Source organism: Falco rusticolus, chromosome 7 (genome assembly GCF_015220075.1).
Source record: "Falco rusticolus isolate bFalRus1 chromosome 7, bFalRus1.pri, whole genome shotgun sequence".
Classification (NCBI taxonomy): Eukaryota; Metazoa; Chordata; class Aves; order Falconiformes; family Falconidae; genus Falco; species Falco rusticolus.
In genome coordinates this window covers 22,735,821-22,755,051 of record NC_051193.1, presented here as the reverse complement: position 1 = coordinate 22,755,051, position 19,231 = coordinate 22,735,821, and the positions used below count along the sequence as shown (strand labels likewise).

General features: G+C 47.0%; 1 protein-coding gene across 1 annotated transcript in view; it reads left to right on the top strand.

Moving 5' to 3' along the window:
* The window catches only part of DAPK2 (death associated protein kinase 2), a 54,222-nt gene extending 48,595 nt beyond the window's left edge, over window positions 1-5,627 (top strand). The window contains exons 11-13 of the mRNA XM_037393787.1: window positions 3,727-3,816; window positions 3,993-4,073; window positions 4,623-5,627. Coding sequence (XP_037249684.1) covers window positions 3,727-3,816; window positions 3,993-4,073; window positions 4,623-4,697 — 246 coding nt within the window. The 3' untranslated portion in view covers window positions 4,698-5,627. The remainder of the gene's footprint in view (window positions 1-3,726; window positions 3,817-3,992; window positions 4,074-4,622) is intronic.
* Window positions 5,628-19,231: the final 13,604 nt, after the last annotated feature.

Sequence of the window (19,231 nt, the reverse complement as noted above, 5' to 3'; positions counted from 1 at the left end):
CTCACAGCTCCTTTGCTGAGCTGTAGGAGTTGGCTGAGGGTGCCTGCTCCGCTGCTACCAGAGCCGGCGAGGTGGTAGCAAGTGCCACCGTGTCGCTGCTCGCCTCCATCTAGAGCGGATCTTTGAATATATTGGACTATGCCTTTCACTGCTCAGCCTCCCTCCTCCTTTTCCAGTGAAGTGAGTGACCTAACTAAATTGAACTGGTGTTGTTCATCGTGTTATTAAGAGTAATGTTTCCTACTTTGAGATAAAACAATAAAAGCGTACCCTCATCCAGTCTGTGTAGAGTACAGCGGACCCACCGCTACTGTGCTGTCATAAAGATGTGCAGAGGCTGGTGAAAATTCAGGGTTCTGAAAACAGTTACTCGACAGGGGTATTGTTATTCCTGTCGTTGTACTGGCTGGAGATGGAAACTGGATGTGCTCTCCGTTGCGTCTTTGTTGTAAAAGATGTACAAGTTTCAAAGGCTCTGAAGTAGTGTAGGTAGCCAGGAGATGTCCCTAGGAAGCTGCTGTCGATGGTTGTGGAGAACTGGGCTCTGCTGTGACAAACAGTGTTGAAAATTCTACTTATGTCCATTTTTTTATTCTCTTGCAACGCTTCAGTCATTGCTCCTGCAGGTTCCTTTGAGCTGGAAGACCCACAAGGTGCTGTCTAGGGGAAGCAGAACACTGGATTTTGTATGAGGGATAGTGTTTTTAATTCTTAAAAAGTAACTTAAAGCCTATTGAGAGTTAATATCTGCAGAAAAGACTTTCAAGAAGGAGAGTCTGCCTTCCCTCAGCCGTGAGCTCATATTCTCCGATCACTGAGATTTTCTTTATGAATAAATGTACTGGCAGGATGAGAAGGAATGTTACATGAGGCCACCCTGTTCCTGAGCGTGCTGGGGTGAGGTTAACGTTGCTGTGCCTCAGCCCTTGGGACTGGTGCTCTCTGAGCTCAGGCGGTCACTGACACGCTGCCTTTGGGGGGATATGCTGCTGGCGGAGAGAGTGACAAAGTCACAGGTTTGCAGGCTGCTAGAGATGCAGAGGCAGATACTAACAGTCTGGAGTTCTGTAAAGTGAGCTGTTTTGATTCAGCAGTGGTTCTGCTGCTGAAAGGGCACTCAAATTTTTCATTATGATTGTACAGCTGACATTTAGCCAGTGACATTTTTTCCACTTCCAATTGATTTCTAGTCAGCGTTTTGTCACACCACGCCAACTGTTTGCAGTGTGAGATGATATTTAATGCTGAAATGTCCCACTGCTGTTGTATGCAAATGGTGCCCACATCTAAATTAGAAGGAGGCCAAGCTGCAAGCTTGGCTCCTTGAATTGCTGTTGAGATACCTGCACAAAAGCTACACCTATACCATTTGATGAGAAAAGTGAATTTGTTGTCTCATAAACATTATCAATTATTTTGCTGGGAAAAAAAAATAATATTTGAAACATCACTGATGTGTCTTCCATCCTCTGTTGTTACTCTTGCTTCTTCAGGTGTCTAGCTTGGTGGCTTGGCAGTTGAATTCCAGTCCAGCTCAGTAAAAATATTTCTGGGTTATCCACCTCCTACATAGGCAGATCAGAACTGCTGGAATGGCTGTCACTGCATAGACTCCATAATCTTTGGAGGGTTGATTCCTGGCCTTTCCCTTTTCACTTTTGCCAGATCTGGTTTTGAATTCCCTGCCCTGCCCCCCACCCCCCCCCTCAGCCTGTCGAATACAGTTTTCCGGTCCATGCAGATTTTGGTGTGGTTTTGGAGTTCAAAGGCGCTATGTTTTCAGAAGGACTGTGTCAGGGTTTCTGGATCATCTGTTCCTTAACACCAGATTGGCATCCAAAAATTTTAGGCAGGTGTCTGAATTCTGATATCTAGATTTTTTTCTTCCTGTTTTTCCGTTGGTATTGTGATCTTTTCCTCATACATTTATTTCCAGGATATCAATGCCTTGTGCTCTCACACTCTGGGTGCGGTTAGAGGACAAAGCCTCAGGTTTTTTGGATATGCTCTAGCATCTATCCTCATCACTAATACTAAATGACAGCTGTTTTTGTAATAGTGATGCCAGCAAAACATACTGGGGTGAGTTTGATGGAATGCTGTGAAAATGGTTAAGGGATTGGAGTGTCTATCAAAGGGGGAGAAACCAGGAGAGCTGGGATTGTTTAGTGCCAAAAAGAGAAGGCTTGAGGGGGGATCTTCTCAATCTGTATAAATACATGCTGGAATGGAGTAAAGAAAACAGAGCCAGGCTGTACTTGGTGGTACCTGTCCAGTGACCGGACAAGAGGCAACAGGCATAAATTGAAGTAAAGAAATCCCATTTAAGCCTTAAAAAAAGCTAAAAAACTTGTTTACTAAAAGTTCAATCAAACACCTGGAACATGTTGCCAAGAGGGGCTGCAGATTCCCCATCCTTTGAAACCCAAGTGTGACATGGTCCTGGGCAAGCTGCAGTAGCTGACCTTCCCTGAGCAGGGGGTTGGACTAGATGGTCTCTAGATACCCCTTCCAAACAGCCGTTCTGTGATCTGTGGTGAGTCCAATGTTGACCAAAGCTGGTCATGGATTTACTTTTCTTGGGCCACCTTCTAATTTTGCTTGGGGTCTGTCATGCTCAGACTAATTGCAGAAGATTGCTGGCAGTGGCCGGGTACTGAGAACCTTCTTGAGGTTCTGGTGAGCAGAGAGGGTTCTACCGACCAGCTTTGTGAGACACAGGAAAAGGGCTGCTCTCTGGTACCACCTTAATATTTGAGTTGTAGAGTGTTGCTAGTGCTCTCCGAAGTTATTCCATGTTTCACATTCACATGAATTCACATGTTCTCCACCTTCAGATCTGAAGTGACTGCCTCAAACTTGCCTGTGATGTTTAAATCAGCCTGGTGAAAGAAGAACCTGTAAAACCACAATTCAAAAAAGATGCGCTAGAACAAAATGAAGAGCCACATGCTGGAAATCGGGAAAGGGCCCTGAACATATCTTTGCTTTTACAATATCCTTGTAAAGGGCAAAATGTGAAAACTTTGATCTCAAAATGTGGAAGGTAGCCCAGGACCTAACAGTGTGATGATGCTGGGTTTAGTCTTATTCTGTCGTGATTTCTAACAGGAATGTGCAAGCCCCCTGTGCAGCATGCTGCATGCCACAGTGCCACTGATGCGCTGGCAACAGTTCCGTCTCCTTTCTGCCAAGCCAGCGTGGAACCTTTTTGTTGCTCTCCCAATGCCTGGGAGAAAGAGGGACATGGATAAAGGCCAGCTGATAGGAGGTCAATCCAGAGAAAATGGAGATGGAGCTGTTGTGCACTGAGAAGCACCTTAGCAGCTTTACAAAATGAAAGCATTGCCTTAGCACCCTCCAGCATCCCCTTAGTTACATCCTGCTTTTGTTTGGCTGTCCTTCGTCCTGCCCTTCAGCTAGAAAGCAGTTGCCAGACTTCTTGTTTGTTTTTTTGTGCGTGGATCATTATGAATAAGAAGGGAAAAGTGGAGGTTGGAGCAAAGTCCGCGCCACTTTACACTGGTTTTAGGATTTTGTTTGAGCTAAAGGGTCCTGTCCAGGTACAGGGGGGGAATTCTTCTGAATGATTCTTCTGCTTTTTCCTGTACAAATCCACAGCTTCCCCAGCCAGCATTCTTTGCAGCCAGCTCCAGACCACACAGAGTCGTAGTATTTTATGCACCAAAGGGAGCCAGGCAATAAAATTGCTCTCTTATCTTCCAGCCAGTGGACAAGCGACAGGCTTTGGTTCGGCAAGCATCTGTTGTTAACATGGAAAACTTCAAAAGGCAATATGCTAGAAGACGATGGAAGGTATGACAGTGAGCCTTTAATCCTCCTCATGTAAGGCTTCCCAAGCCTGATGCGATCAGAGGGCAAGACGGAGCTTGAATGTAAAATTGTAATGCGTGGTGGATAAATGAAATGTGTTTGGGTAGGTCAGCACTGCGTACATGTGGTCCAGTTCTCATTCTCCCCTCTCTCTGTAGCTTTCTTACCGCATTGTCTCATTGTGCAACCACTTCTCTCGTTCGCTGGTGAAAAAGGTCCTCATGCAAGATGAAAGTTTGGTAAGTATGTTTCTCAGATGGGAAGAAGAGAAGGACGAGTTCTACTGTGCAGTTATTTCTGTGGTCCTTATGTGGGTACGCAGCCCAGTGGGATGGCAATGGTTTTGAGTGGGAGACCAGACGGGACAGTGGCATCCCTGGTGTGTCTTTAATGCTGCTGTAAGTTGTGTCACTGTGACAGAAATGTTGGGCAAGGAGAGCTGGTGATTCTGTAACAAACCCTTCAGGTGCTAGCTGCATTTCTTCTGTAAAGGAGCTGCATGGAGGCAGCAGATTATGTTTGGATAGTGTAGCAGTGACCGTGCTGTCTGACGGAGAAAGGAGCAGCTGCAGAGAGAGTCCACACGGCTGCTCTTGTGCCCAGCTGTGTGGTGGGGTGGGGGGATGGACCCCTGCAGCGCATGTGACCTCCTGGAGTGAAACTCGGTGTGACATTTCCATTAGCTCTACTTTTCTCAATGGCTGATACACTAATAATATTAGAACATCAGGTGCAGGAGCGTGGTACCTCATTTATGTGACTGAAGCATTGTGGCCTTTCTATTTCAGAGAAACTGCGAAAGTGACAGTGAGGATCTTCCACAAAGAAAAGCCACTCATCAGAGGAGAAGCAGCATATCATAATGTAATGAGAATTCCACGGGCAGGAGATAGAGGAACTTTCATCATTGCTGAAAAAAGCAGCCCTGACAGCAGACGTTGCCTTCTTTTCGGAGTCCTTGGTATGATGCTTCTCACTCCTCAAGACTACGCCAACAGCTGGATGATGTTATGAAATGCCTACTGAGCATTTTGGAAAATGAGGGATCCAGGTTCCCAGGGAAATGCTGCAGCACAAGCACCGAAAAGAGTGCTTTTGTATGTTGGGCATTTCAGTGGTGCTTCAGTCTCTTTGTGATATCAACCGCGCTCAGGATGTAGGGTTTCTACTGATACTCTTTTACTGCAGAGTAATTCACATTCCACACAATGATTAAGACTGCGCGCATTATTATTTCAGTCAGGGAAATTGTTATTGAGTCTTAAGGAAAATGTTCTATACCATTTTTATATTTGTTAATAACATAAATACGTGATGGCAGACATCTGACAGGTTTTGTTAGCTGTGTGCAGTACTCTGTTACTGCTGTCATTGAAGAGAAAATCGCAGTGCCGTTACATACCGCAACCTTGATTCCATGAACGTAGCAGTGAACAGTCCTGTTCTGCAGTAAGAACTGTGCTCTGGCCATCGTCTCTGGCTGAAGACTAACACAACTGCCACTGCCAGTTTGAGTGCAACTGATTCTGGCGACTGGGAGGATGAGAGAGGCCAGGGCAATTTTTGAATGAAAAAGAGAAAAAATTGCATAATGACTTACACGCACCCAAACGCAATACTTTTACAGAATGATGGCAGGATGCTTCATCAGAACAGGGCACTTAAAAACCCAAGGTATATGAAGAAATTGTTTTTATTAGACTTTGTCATTGTTTTAATTTATTGTCAGCAAATTGGAAATTCATTAAAAGCTGTTTGTGTAGGTGCTGTTTACATGTAACCCACACCACAAACATCTGTGTGTTACTCAGGGGACTGTATCCAACACGGAGGAAGTAAGCACGTCGATAGTGGTGTGACGTGCCAGGAAGCTGCATCATTTTAACTTCATTAGTTTCTAAGCCAGTATTGTTCATTTGGTATCAAAACCTGCGCATAGACTAAGGCTTTTTTTTTAATCAAATATATTAGTTGTTAGGCGTTCTTATTTATTTTGCCATTTAATAAATGAAAACATCGGAAAGCAAGCCTACTAGAAAGAACTACAGACTGACAAGGAAACTGGTTTCATTTGGCTTTATGGTTGTCACTTCTAGGCTGAGGTTTTAGAGCTGAAAGTGTGAACTGGTGTTGAAAACCAGTATCGGGTTAATTTTGCCTGGCTTCCAGTTTCTAAGAAAGAAGTAAAAATGCGCTACTTTTATTTGTAGTTTTATATCTTTGCTTAAGCAGAGACTAAAATGTGGCTGAGGAGAAAGTATTTCTAAGAAAAGAAGATGTATGAGAAGCACTGGAGGAGAGAGGCAGAACGTAGAGTTTGAGGGAAGAGATACAAAGCGAAGGCGGCGTGTGGGGTGGGGGAAGGCAGCGTATGGGGTGCGGGAGGCAGCAGAGAGGGATGGGAGGGATGCACAGGGAGTGGAGGCGAGCTCGGGCTTGGAAGGTTGAAGGAAGGGAAAGTGAATGCAGGTATAGTAATTGTGGAAGCAGGAAAATGAATGTTTTGCAAATATGTCACTGCATTTTGATGTTAGGAATTTAATTTCCTTTCATTTCATGTCTTGGGCTGCCACAGCCTGTGACATGGGCCTGGCTGCAGGATAAGGAGCAGGGCATGGGCTTCTCTTCACAACCGATTAAAAGGTCTGTTTCTGAGCTTTCTGTGTAATTGTTGAGGCAGATTCCTCAAAAGCACCATAGTAATGTATATATTAAGAGAGAGCAGTAATGGAAAAACCTGCTATTTCTGTATTGGGAAGGAATCTTTCATAAATAGAACACTAAATATATATATATATTTGGCTAAAAAGCTGCCCAGCTGACCTACTGAACTTTGCTTCCTGCGTCCCCTGCCCCACGCGCTGCCGCTGGTGCATTCCCCAGGCTGTGGAACACCAGGCAAGCTGGGGGCCAGCGTGGCTGCCGGCATTGCTGGGGTCTCAGGGACCCTGGCTTCCAGACATGCCAAAGTGGTGGGGTGGCGCCTGGAGCCCTGGGCTGAGCACCTGCTGGGGGGGGAGGCAGCCTGGGGAGGGGGCAACCAGTGCGGGGCCTGGCCTGTGCTGGGGCTGGTCTGTGCCGGGGCTGGCCTGTGCTGGGGGTGGCCTGTGCTGGGGCCCGGCCGGTGCGGGGATCGGCCTGTGTGAGTGGCGGGGCCTGGCCTGTGTGGGGCCCGGCCTGTGCAGGTGGCGGGGATCGGCCTGTGCGGGGCCCCGGCGGCCTCTGGGCCAGCTGGGAGGCAGCAGCAGGGCAGTGCGGGGCCCTGAGCTCCGGCTGATTGCTTCTGCATTGATAAAAGGTGTGGGTTGGTGCTTTAACCAGGACGTTACGGACCGCTGGTGGCGGGCCATCTTCGGCCATCCACTTGCCCTAGTCAGCTAGGGACAGCAGCGCTGCTGAGCCACCGGCAGAGCAGCAGGGCTTGCCGTTGTCTGTGGGTACCTGGTGACCCGGCGTGGCTCCCCAGCAGCCCGGTGTGGTGGTCCGGCGTGGCAGCCTGGCATGGCTGCCACATGGAGCATGACGCTCAGCACTGGGGCCAAGCCATGCTGTTCCCGGGCTGGGGCGCACTGTGTGGGTCCAGCCTCCTGTCCTCAGGGGCAGCACTGCGGCAGTTGGGGAGCGTTACCGGCACGTTGGGGAGCGTTACCGGCACGCTGGGGAGCGTTACCGGCATGTTGGGGAGCGCTGCAGTGTGTTGGGGAGTGTTGCCAGCGCATTGGGGAGAGTTGCTGGCATGTTGGGGAGTGCTGCCAGCACACCGGGGAGCACTGCGGTGTGTTGGGGAGTGTTACTGGCGCGTTGGGGAGCATTGCAGCATGTTGGGGAGCGCTGCGGGTGTGTTGGGAAGTGCTGTGGTGTGTTGGGGAGTGTTACCAGTGCGTTGGGGAGCACTGCGGTGTGTTGGGGAATTCTGTGGTGTGTTGGGGAGCGTTACCGGCATGTTGGGGAGTGCTGCGGAGTGTCGGGGAGTGTTCCATGGCTTCCTGAGGCCGGTGGCCTCTGCATTTACTGCCCCGGCGGTCCCGCAGAGCAGGGGTCCCGCTAGCGGGGCTGCCTGTGTGGCATGGGGGGCACCGCCTGGGGGGGCCGCACTGCGCTGCATTGCTGCAGGCTTTGGGGGGCAGCCCTGGGGTTCCCTTTGTGGAGGGGGGGAGCTGTAGTGCGCTTCAATAAAACAGCGTATGTTACAGAATTTACTTTCTGGGAGAAAAATCTATTTTCTGGGTATTGTTTATGAGCAGCAAGGAACCTGGAGATAAGCGGTAAGTCTGGAAAAAAAGTGTTTTTATTAAAACCAGACTGTTTTTAGTGTTATTTTTGTGGCAAAGTCCTTAAATCTGTTTGGCTCTATTTTTATTAAGTGAAATGCTGATTTTTACGTGCTCAGAAGCAGTACAGACGGTCGAAGATAACATGTATTACCCTGATTCACTAATAAAATTTCGCAAAGCAGCACGAGTGCCCTTCTCTTCCTTTCCTCCCTCCTTGCCCCGCTGGCTGGTGGTCGGGCTGGGCAAAGGAAGTGGGGCCCTCCCGGGCGGGTGCGGGGCTGTGGGATGGGGCAGTGCGGAGGGTGGCGGGATGGTGCGGTGCGGTGGAATGGGTTGGGCCGGGGTTGGGCTGTGGGATGGTGCGGTGTGGTGCGGAGGGCACTGGGACGGGGCAGTGCGGTGTGGGGAGCTGTAGGGTGGTGCGGGGCTGTGGGCTGGGGCAGGGAGGTGTGGGGGGCGGTGGTGTGGTGCAGGGCTGTGGGGTGCGGCAGGGCGGAGGGCGGCGGGAACGTGCGGTGCGGTGCGGGGGGCAGTGGGTGGTGGGACGGGGCAGTGCGGGGTGCAGTGGTGCTGTGCGGAGCTGTGGGATGGGGTGGGGAAGTGTGGGGGGCAGCGGTGCGGTGCGGTGCGGTGCGGGGGGTGGTGGTGTGGTGTGGGGCTGTGGGATGGTGTGGGGCGAGGGCGGGGCCGGGGCAGGGCGGGGCCGCTGAGGTGCCGCCGGGCACGTGGGCAGGGGGCGCTGCGGCTGTGGCTGCCGCTCCCCTGGCGGCCGCGCGGGCCGGGGCGGAGGCGGGAGCGGCGGCGGCAGGTACGCGGGCGGCCCCAGCAGCGGCAGCAGGGCTGCGGCCCGCTCCCCTCCCTCAGGGGTGGGCGGCTGCGGCGGGGGCAGTGCCCTGCCGGGAACCGCGGCCCGGGGGGGTGGGGAGGGGCCTCAGGGCCGCCGCCGCCGCGGGTCTCGGCCGCTGGCGAGAAAATGGCGGTGCTGCCGTGAGGGGCCGCCTGCGTGCCGGGCGCGTGCCGGGCGGGGCGCGGAGCTCCGGAGCTGCCGCCCCCCACCCCCACCTCGGTGTCACCCCGCGTGGCGCTCCACCCGCTGCAGGCGCTGGCTGCTGGGGTGGGGGGCTCGGGGGGCTCCCGGAGGCAGCAGGTCAAAAGGGCTGTTTCAGGAGGAGCCGTGCGGCATGGGACCATGGAGGAGCTTCGTGCCAGCTAGCCCGCTGGCCGGCGAGGGCAGCAGGTTTGGCGTTAGTTGCAGGCCGAAGTGGGAGGGAAGGCTGGCGGCACCAGCATGGGTGGCTTCCCCTCAGGATGGTGGTGCTGGGACCACAGCCCTGTGGCCCAGCGGGTGAGGCGAGCGTGACCCTCAACCCTGCTCCGGGCCGGCTCCCTGCATTGTGCCTGTGGCCCCTTTTTCTCTTTTACTAAGTGGCATCATTCCTGTCCACGTCGGTAGGGAGGCCAGGGAGGCTGTGTGTGGTGGGGAGCAAGAGGTACGCGTGTAACAGCGTGCTGTTGAGGCCTGAGGAGGGCTCGGAGGTGTCACCTTTTCTCACTTTTCCATGTGGTCGCGCTCTGAGTTGGTTGACGTTCTTCATGCTTTGTATGTCAATGTCCTCTCTGTCTGTCACGTAAATGTCAAACTTTATTGACTTCATCGTGCAGGAGGCATGTTACTCTCAGCACAGGTGTTCCAGTGCGAGGAGTTACAAGCAGCAGTGGGCAGGCACGATGTACTGGCGGGCCCGGGAGCCGAGTGGCGAGTGGGCCGCATGCGGCTGGGGTAGGGGAGCTGAGTGCCCCTGGGACTGGCCAGAGCTGTGTCCGCTGGGGTCGGGCAGGTGTGCTGCCAGGCCCAGGGCAGGAGCGGGATGGCGAGGCAGAGGCTGTGAGGAGCTGGGAGCATGCCGTTTGCTGATGGATCGTGGGCCGCATCAGACTGAGCGACTTTGCTGAGGGAAGAGGGGTTTGAGGAGAAGCCTCAGGGAGCCCTGGTGGGGTGGGGAGCGGGCCTTGGCAGCATGACAAGAGGGGAAGGCACGGCTGGCATGGCTGTGTGTCTGGAGGTGGTGTTTGCACGGGAAGCCTGTGGCTGCGCCCTGTGCGCAGCATACCCCACATCAGAAACATGGCACTGTTGGCTTATTCAGAGGCCTGATAGCATGGACCTCTGACTCTACCTGCCCCTCCGCCTGCCAGAGCTTAGTTTCCCAGGTTTCTCCTTGCAGTGTCGTTGTTGGTGTGGTTTGCTGTTAGTTTTAAGAAGTTAGGTGAAGAGGCCATCCTTGAGTGTTAGCTTCTTCCGTCAGTTTTCCACAACATGTGACCATCAGTCTCAGAGGAGCGATGTTTTCCTATCCTACTCAGAACTGTTCTCAGTCACAGGCCTTTTTAAGGTGGGCTCAACAAAATCGGGTAAGAAAAATTGTTGCATCAGTAGTTCCTCAAATACTTTCCCCCCCCAAGGATGAGCCTCATGGGTTACATACGACACATTGTTAAAAATGGTGTGAGGTACCCTGTAGTAGTGTGCGTAAATCGTCTTAATGTAATAATTATTTAGTAAAAAAATTTGAAAATAATTCAGCTGCCTTTTAAATCTTTCTATTCTACCTAAAATACATTGTAATGTAATGTAACAGTAAATAAACTGTTGCCATTCACAACAGGTCTCCCTCCAACCCTGATGGAGTAGCAGTATTAAACACCAGCCAGGCACGCTGGCAGCAGTGTTTTTGTGGTTTTTTGTTGTTTTTTTTTTAAATTGGTTGGAAACAGAAGTGCTGAGGTACTAACAGACTGACTCCTGTTCTTACCTCTGCTGTCAAAAGTGGTTCCAAAGAATGTTTATCAATATGGTGATAGGTGTTTTATATATATAAATATATTTATACACACATATATTTGGTATTAAATTTGAATTTCATTGATTTTGAAACATGGAAAAGCATTTCTAATGTTTATCTTAGAGCCTCTCGTTACATTGACAAAATTACAGGAAATGCTAGATTGAGTTTAGTCCTAGTCACGCAATTCAAGTAACAGAAAACAATGTAAGGATGGAGTTTTGGTCTCAGTGCTGAGCCTTAGTTTTGTCTCAGTGCCTGCTGGGCCTTTAAAAGCTGCAGCACACAAAGTCAAGTCCTCAAAAGCCTGCAACAAGTGAAGTCTGATTTTGAAATCTGCGTGGCTCAAAGCCTGTGATTGTGAAAAGTTGGGAATGTTTAATACTACTCTTGTCATCCATTTCCTTGCATCTGCACCTGGGTCAAAGCAAGAGGAAAGGCTTTTCTCAGTCTGGCACGGGAGCACTCTGTAACCTAGTGGTAGCAGAAGTCAATATTTAAATAAGCAGCGTCGCCCGCACACTGTGTGTCTGTGCCTGTATTTATACTGTTACGAGCTGAATCAATGAGTTAGAGACTCCAGGTCGTGGTGTTATTCTGCCAGGAAGTAATCCTACAGGAGTCTGTGGAACACCTGGAAAGGTATAAAGCAGGCAGATGTGTAACTGGAGTAGATCCAAAGCCCGTTACTGGGAGCAGATCACTTACCAACAATGGTCCGTCATCCCAGGGTGCAGAAGTAGACCCTGCTACTTAACAGGCTTGTGGCTGGAGCCCAGGGATGTGCCATTATGCAAATAGTGGCCTGAATTGATTTATGATTCATCTTTTGTCTTAAAGACTAAAGAATTCTTTGAGCTGTTCCATTTGATGTGTAATGTTGGAAGAGGGATATTATACAGGAGAACATAGTATTTTTTTTTAAAGTTAATCATGCAAAATCACTATAATTACATTGTAAATGGGACTGTGGTAAATGAAGCAACTGATCAGTTAGCAGGGCAAGCTGTATAAAATGATTTAGGTCTCTAGCTTGGGGCTTTCTAGAGCATGTGAGGCAATTCATAGTTTTCTTGTCGAGCGTATCCTGGTGTTATCTATGGAGAGATAAGAATAGATATGCATGTGGACATACAGGTACCTTGGCTTTTGCCGTAGTTGATAGATACAATTTTTTTCGGACCACGGTCAGAGGAACCTGAGTAATGCTGCTTACAGGAGGGGGATCTGTGTTTTCTGCATGCAGACGTCTCAGTTGCGTGCAGTGAGGTTGAACCAGATCTGTCCTTCAGCTTCTGCTCTTTGGAGCAGTAGCTGCTTGTTTCCTTCCTGCAATTTCTTTCTAGTTAGCTAATACCTGTATTGCAGAACTGATTTCCTGGGTCTCTGTGCTCAGAACCAATTGATGTAACCTTATTTTGCTTTGAAAGCTGAAGCCATTTAGCCTGCAATGGTATGTGCTTTCAATGTGTTTTAACCTAAAATACATAAATTGTTCTTGTGTGGCTTTTGGCTAACAGAGTTCTCACCTTTTCACAGCTAAGAGCCCTGATCACTGGGGTAGAGAACAGTGCTTACTCCCTTTGGTCTGGGCAACCTCCAAGTCCTGCATGTACTGTAGAAGCAGCTGCCCCTCTTGCAGCTGGGCTGATCGGAAGACTTGACCTTCCCCACAGGAGAAGGTTGGTTGGTGCCTGGTTCTAGGGAACAGTTCAGAGCTACCTCCAAACAGCGGCAGGCACTTTCCCACAGTCCAGTACAGCACTGAAGGAAAGGAGCCTTGAAAACGAGTTAGATTTCAGGTATGCCTTTTTTTCTTACCTCTCCTTGTGCCTTTCTGGGGTAGTTCCACATTCATCCCACTGCTTATGGGAATCCTTAACTTTCTTCAGGTAATGCGGAGAGTATAGGTGCTTTCTGCCAGCTTCAGGTGGAAGGCTGAAGGGCTTACCCAGCCCCAGTCATCCTTCTGGTTTTGTGGCAAAGCAGACTTGTGGCCAGTCTAAGTGCCACACTACAGTCTGTTCTTTCTATCCACCGAACTTCATTGCTAGGAGGTTTGTCTTTGCCCTTTAGTAGAGGAGGAAATGACTGGGAGAGGAAGGAGTTTGCTCTCCTTCATGCTTGCCGATTCTCGATACAAACTGTTAAATGTAAAAGTGATCCGAGAGCCTGGGTTGACAACTGAGCCGTGGCAGCCTCGTTTCATCTGAGCCCTCTTAGGAAAGTGTTGTCAGCTGGAATCCTCTTCTAATCTTTGCTTTTTCTCTATGGCTAGTAAATGTGACCTTCTTTACAAGTCACAGCATTTGAAGAGCAGGGGGCTGTGTAGTAGTAATTCATTGTTATTCTTAGAGTCATCTAGGACCCATTAAGAATTATGGAAACTTACTCTGTCACGTTTAGAATGATTTGAAACCTATGACAAGGTGCTGAAAAGCAGTTTAAAAGCTTTTTTTGTTTTGGTTTTTTTTTTTTTTTTAAGATGGTGCTGAAAAGCATTCAGTGTCTTTCAAGAATGGCACCTCCAGCTGTTTAGCTTAACCTGGTGTAATAGGTCACTGTACTTAGTACCCAAGGTATTCTAGTTCAAAAACCATGGCTTTACTTTGAACCAGACTATAGGGACTGCAAGATTATTCTTAAGTGGCTGTTTATGGGGTTTTAATGCACTTCAGAGGGCTGGCAGTTTGCTTGATATACTGAATAAGTAACTGTAGAATTACAGCAAGGTTTGTGAACATCAGTGTATCTCAGAGTTGCTGTTTTGTTTTATTGGGAGAGTTCTCTCAGCCTCTCAAACGTGGGTGACAGGGTGCTCCACGGTGAGGTGACACAGGCTGCGTACTGTAGCACAGACTAAGTGCAGGAGATGGCTTTCTCAATAAGATCCATATGTGCATAAGGAAAATCTGCCAGCTTACACTTCTCATAAAATAGTGTGGAAAAAAGTGATGCAGTTTTCATGCAAATAAAAAGTTTGATTTTGCAGCATAATGTGAAGGAGACAGAAAATGTAACTTCATTTTGTAAGGGTATGTTCTACTTGGGGATATTTTACTACAGGGTGGTTTTGAGGTAGATGGGATGGGGAGGCAGGGCCTGCATTGCCTGGGAAACATGATGACCTTTCTGTAAGAGTATCTGGAAGGAAAAGACCTCTGAACACAATCGCTAGAGAACAGAATGAAGATAAACATGCTAGTACGCTTCTCTAAATTATCCCAGGGAGTGTGTTTTCAAGACCATGTGGGTTCCTTTCTTACTGTCTTGCTTTTGAAGTTCTTGCTCTCTTCTTTCCGCAGCAGCTTTCTGGCCTTGTTTCCCCACTGCAAAATGTACTCCACTCAGATTTTTCATTTGAGTGCACTGGCAGTTTATTTCTTTGAAATGTCACACTGGGAGAATTCCAGATGTTCATTCTCTTTGTTTTGAAACTCCTTTCAAGAGGCTACAGACTGTTACATACGTGGCTGAGAATTTTTTCCCTTTAATGATGGTGAATGTATCGTTTATTCTGTTTAATGGCTTTGGCTCCACTGAATGAAGTAAGTCCTAATGGACTGTTCAGGTGGGTTTCACTTTTGAGAAGTTCAGGTGACAAAGTTACATGGGCCAAAGAAACATGTTGGGTAATACAGGCTGTTTCACCACTGGATGTCATGCCTAGCCTGCCTCTCTTGGTGTAGAACTGTCCGTGCACACAATTAGTCCTGTGTTAAAGGTAGACCAGGCAGGGTGTACTCAACCACTGAGTCTATTTGCTGCTGGAAAACTCTCCTAATAACAGGAGAGGGCCATAAAAGTCTCTTCTGACAACTTCAACCTGAAATAAAAACGAAGCAATACCCAGGTGAAGCAAAAATGGGAGTGCTGCCTGCAAGTTCGGGACGTGACTTTCATTGCCTTCTGGACAGGCAGTGCATGCTCTGCATTACAAGGTCTGCACTGGCAGTCTGTCGTGCCTCAACTTCAAGCAATTTCTGTAATTAACACTAATTAAAATACTTCTGACCTGCTGTGATCTGCAGTGCTTGTTTCTCCCTTTGTTGCGGCTGTTACCGCTCATGTCTAAGGGGATGCATGATCTTTAATAAACGTTGCAGCACACAATCTGCAGGCACTTTGAAAGTCTCTGGGCAGAACAGTTAATCGGGGAGACACAGATCAGCAGTCCAGCCACAGCAGGTGAATTTTAGAAAGGAAGATGACTGACCTGTCCTTGATAGTGGTTTTGCTGACATTTGGAGCTGCTTAGAAAATGTACTGAAAATCAGAGTGTGAGGTCTGGGGGTTGCTGATGGATATGTATCTCAGGCAAAGCAACTCTATGCCTTTGGTTTGAGTGGTGCTTATTAGGATGGCAGCTTGCTTTGCCCCCCAAAAGGATGTGTAATGGACAGTACATTTAAGGGGAAGCAGCTGAGGAGGTATTCTATATCTGCAAGGTGTTATTTGTCTGCAAGTGATGTATAGATGCTCTTCTGAGGCTGTGGTGGATGTAATGATTCCTTCTCCTGCTGTCACCGCTTCTGTAAAACGTAGCCTGGAAGGACCACCAAGTGATAAAACTCTTACCACTCCAAATGGCACTGTCCTCTGACAGGAGGCTTCCAGCTATGGGGCTTTCAGTTCACCTGGGTAACAGGACTGATGGTCTCTGAGGGAATCCTTCAGGCTCCAGAGGGGTGGCCAGAGGCAGGCACTTGCCGAACAGCCTCCTGTAGGGTTTGGGCTGTGTTCCTGACTCTGCAAGCGCAGAGGGTGCTGCACGCAGATGGCAGGGAACATCTGCAAAAATAATTTGATTCTCTTCCACTTCCTAGTGGAAGCATTGGAGAAAACCCCTCCCCTGAGGCTGCGACAAACTAACTTTCCTCAGGAAAAAGTTGTGCTATATGGGACCAAAAATCACCTCCCAAACCAGGTAGTCTGTTATCTTTGTTCATGTCTCCTGCTTGAGCATCAAATGAGCTTAGTGAGGCTTTCCTAGGATACTGACAGAGCACGTGGCCCTAAATGACTGTAAATCAATATGATTCCATTTCACTCCACTGCTCCTGAGTAATACAGATGGTACCAACTCAAGTAAATACACATCACATGGCAACGCTTGTCATGCTACATGTTATATCTGTACTAAGATCTGACAGTGGATGGTAAGAGGTGCTTTCCCTCTTGAATCTCAGCACCTGAATTTAAGACTGATAAAGCAGTTAAACCTTTAATTTTGTTATTTCTGTCGGGCAGTTTAATTAAGCCATTGTATAGTAAATATTATTAAGAGGTAGCTAAAATGTTCTTTCTCGTGGTCTCTTGTAGTATTAGTGTCTTTCTCAGTCTATTTTGAAACTAATTAAGCCTACCCAAGATAATGTGCATTAATTAAGAAAAATATATCTAGCCTACCCAAGATAATGTGCATTAATTAAGAAAAATATATCTAGGCTTGGCTGTAACAGGCCAAATGACAGAAGACATGCAGCATATTCTGGGACTGTGCTGAGGAAAGGGAAAGAGCACCTGATCAAAAAGTCAAGGTTGATAAAAATAGCTGCTTTCTACAATAGACATGCTCTGCAGTAAAACTCGGATGCAGGGAGGCAGGGGTTCTGGTGTGCCTGCATCCAGCTCTGGCTGTGGACAGGGAGTTGTTACTGACCTGACAAGTACGTGACAATTGGGAGTGGCTTGTTCAGACTTTGGTGCAGTTTCTTACAAAAGGTGTTGAGTGTGGTCATATGGGAATGGTCTAAGTGATTAGTGGTAATGAAAAAAATATTGGTGTGGTAACAACAAAAAAGGTGTCTTTCATTAGAAAGTAAGACTGGATCTCAAAGCCTTTGATTGTAAATAACAAACCTGATACTGGGACGTGGTGAGGCCTCATTAATTTAGGCATGATTGTGACACCCTCTTCAGAAATACACCATGAATTTCAGTTGTAGAAGGCCTGTTCTAGTGGTTTCCTTGGTACTGAAAAGGCTTGGCTTCTGAGGTGATGAAATTATAAACTTGGTAGATTCTGCTTTTTTAAGAATTGCTTTCTCTGTACTCAGAAGCACTAAGCAGAACTGTAAAGGAACAAACCAAACTCTTGAGGCAATTGTTAAGTGATTGTTGGCCAGCTGGCATGATGGGAATTTGTCTTTGGTAATTCTGAATTTTCAATGGGCTTTCAACTTGTTGGAACAAGCTTGTTTGGTTGGTTCTTTTTTCTGGTAAGTATAGATAATGCTGGAATTAACAGCAGGGTACAAGGCAGAAACCCCTGAGGTTAACTGTGCACAGCTGAGATCCATGTCCTAGTTTCAGGTTGCTGGGGTGGTTTTGGTTTAGGCTCAGTAATTTTTTCCCCACCTCCAAGTCTGGTAAAACTACATTGCCTATAGTATACTTTGCATCACTTAGCCCTCTCCCATCTATAAGTATTTTCTGTAACTTGGGTTCATAAAACATATGTCAGCAAATAAAAGGAGAATGAACTTCTAACTACCATGTACACCTTGACACAGTTGCTTTCCTTGTGCAAAATAGGAACAAGTGCTTCTAGACTAGAATTTGCTCTTTGTGCTGATGTTTTACAACCATGCAGCACACACTTTACACATTTTTAAAGGACTGCATAAGAATTAAGTCAGTGGGAGGTTGTCTGTTACAGATCAGCAGATAGAGGAAGGATAATGGTCTGCTCAGGCTTAGTAAAAGGTTATTACCAGAGGCTTCATATTAGATATTAGTACAACTCAGTGTATTTGGATACAGTAATAGTCTTCACCTGTACATATTTTCTTAGTGGTCTGTTTGCTTACACTTGTAATTCATGGCCAAAAAAAAAAAAAAAAGTGTTTTAGTCTTTATATATTAGAAAAGGTTTTTGTTAGGACTTGGTCATGCATATGGTGAGTTCCCCTTTCCTCAGGGTGTCTGGCTGGAAAAGTTTCTGTTTGGGATACTTGTTTCTGAATTCTTAAAATGATTTGTACCGTAGTGTTTGCTAACATTAGAAGAAACTTTTCTAAAATTTCAAGCCTCTTATCTCTTCAGGATGTAAAATGTGTGAATTGTTCAGTTGAAGGAAAAAGTAAAGATAAGATTAAGAGCAAATAGGAGTCTCCTGCTGTGTGTGCATGCATGTTAATTTTGTTACAGTGAATGCTAAATTACCTGTTTCTTAACAGGTAATTTAATACAGAATCGTGCTCCTGCATGGTCTCTGGACAAATCGTATATTCAACTTGCTCTATTTTTTCAAAACATAGAGTAAAACTTCTCAGAAGAAATGGAACCTCTGCTTTGCAATTGAGCAAAATGAGCTTTCAGCATTCTTACGGGAAGCTTGGAATCAGTTGAAAAGTCAGTTTTCTATTGAATCAACATTAATGTTCATTTAATATCGACTTAAGATGTTGTATTTGATAGAAAGGAAAACTAAGAACGTTTAAATGCTCTTTCAAATGCATGGGTTTTGGGTTCCTTGCCTCCCGCAACCCCCACCCCACCCCCTGTCTTTTATGCATTTTTGTGTTTGTAGCAGATTTGCTTATCATCTCTCTAGAGAACCAGAGAAGAAAAGGTTACACAAAAGCTTTATAAAAAGAGCTTATGAAAACCCAAAATTTGCAAAAAATAGGAAATTATGCAAAGTTACAAAATACTATGTACTTTTCAAATCAATTTTTGTTATGCAGCTGCTTTTTAATCAGGTGTCCATAATGTTTATGTACAATAGACTTATCCTGTACTTAATAGCTATGTACAACTATTGACAGCCAAAAGAAAGTGTTAATGTCTTAGTATTGTTCTAACTGCATGAACTAAAGATTTTCTCTCCTTACATATTGTTCTTCCTAATTATTACAGGAACTTTATACTCTTGTTGAAATATCCTGTTACTTAAACCCTTCCTAGGCACTACAAATTATGCCAGATGTGTGGTTTGTGCCTGACCACATGCTAATTCATAAGTACCTTGGAAGTGACACACCATTTTACTTCTGATTTTTGTTCAGTAAAAATGTAAATAGGGTTGTGATTTTCAGGGCAGTTACCTCAGACAGAGTATGCGTACAGCTACAGAATGTTAGTCAAGATCTCTTTTGATCTAAATAGTAAAGATCAGCAGAACAGAGACATGCCATCATAAAAATCTGTCTGGTCTTCTGATGTCTTAGCTAATTAAAACATAACATAGAAAATTTGTTATAGTATTTATTTAAAATCTCATCTACTATGACAGTAATCATGGTATCTGACCACCTTCTCGTCACAGACAGCTTT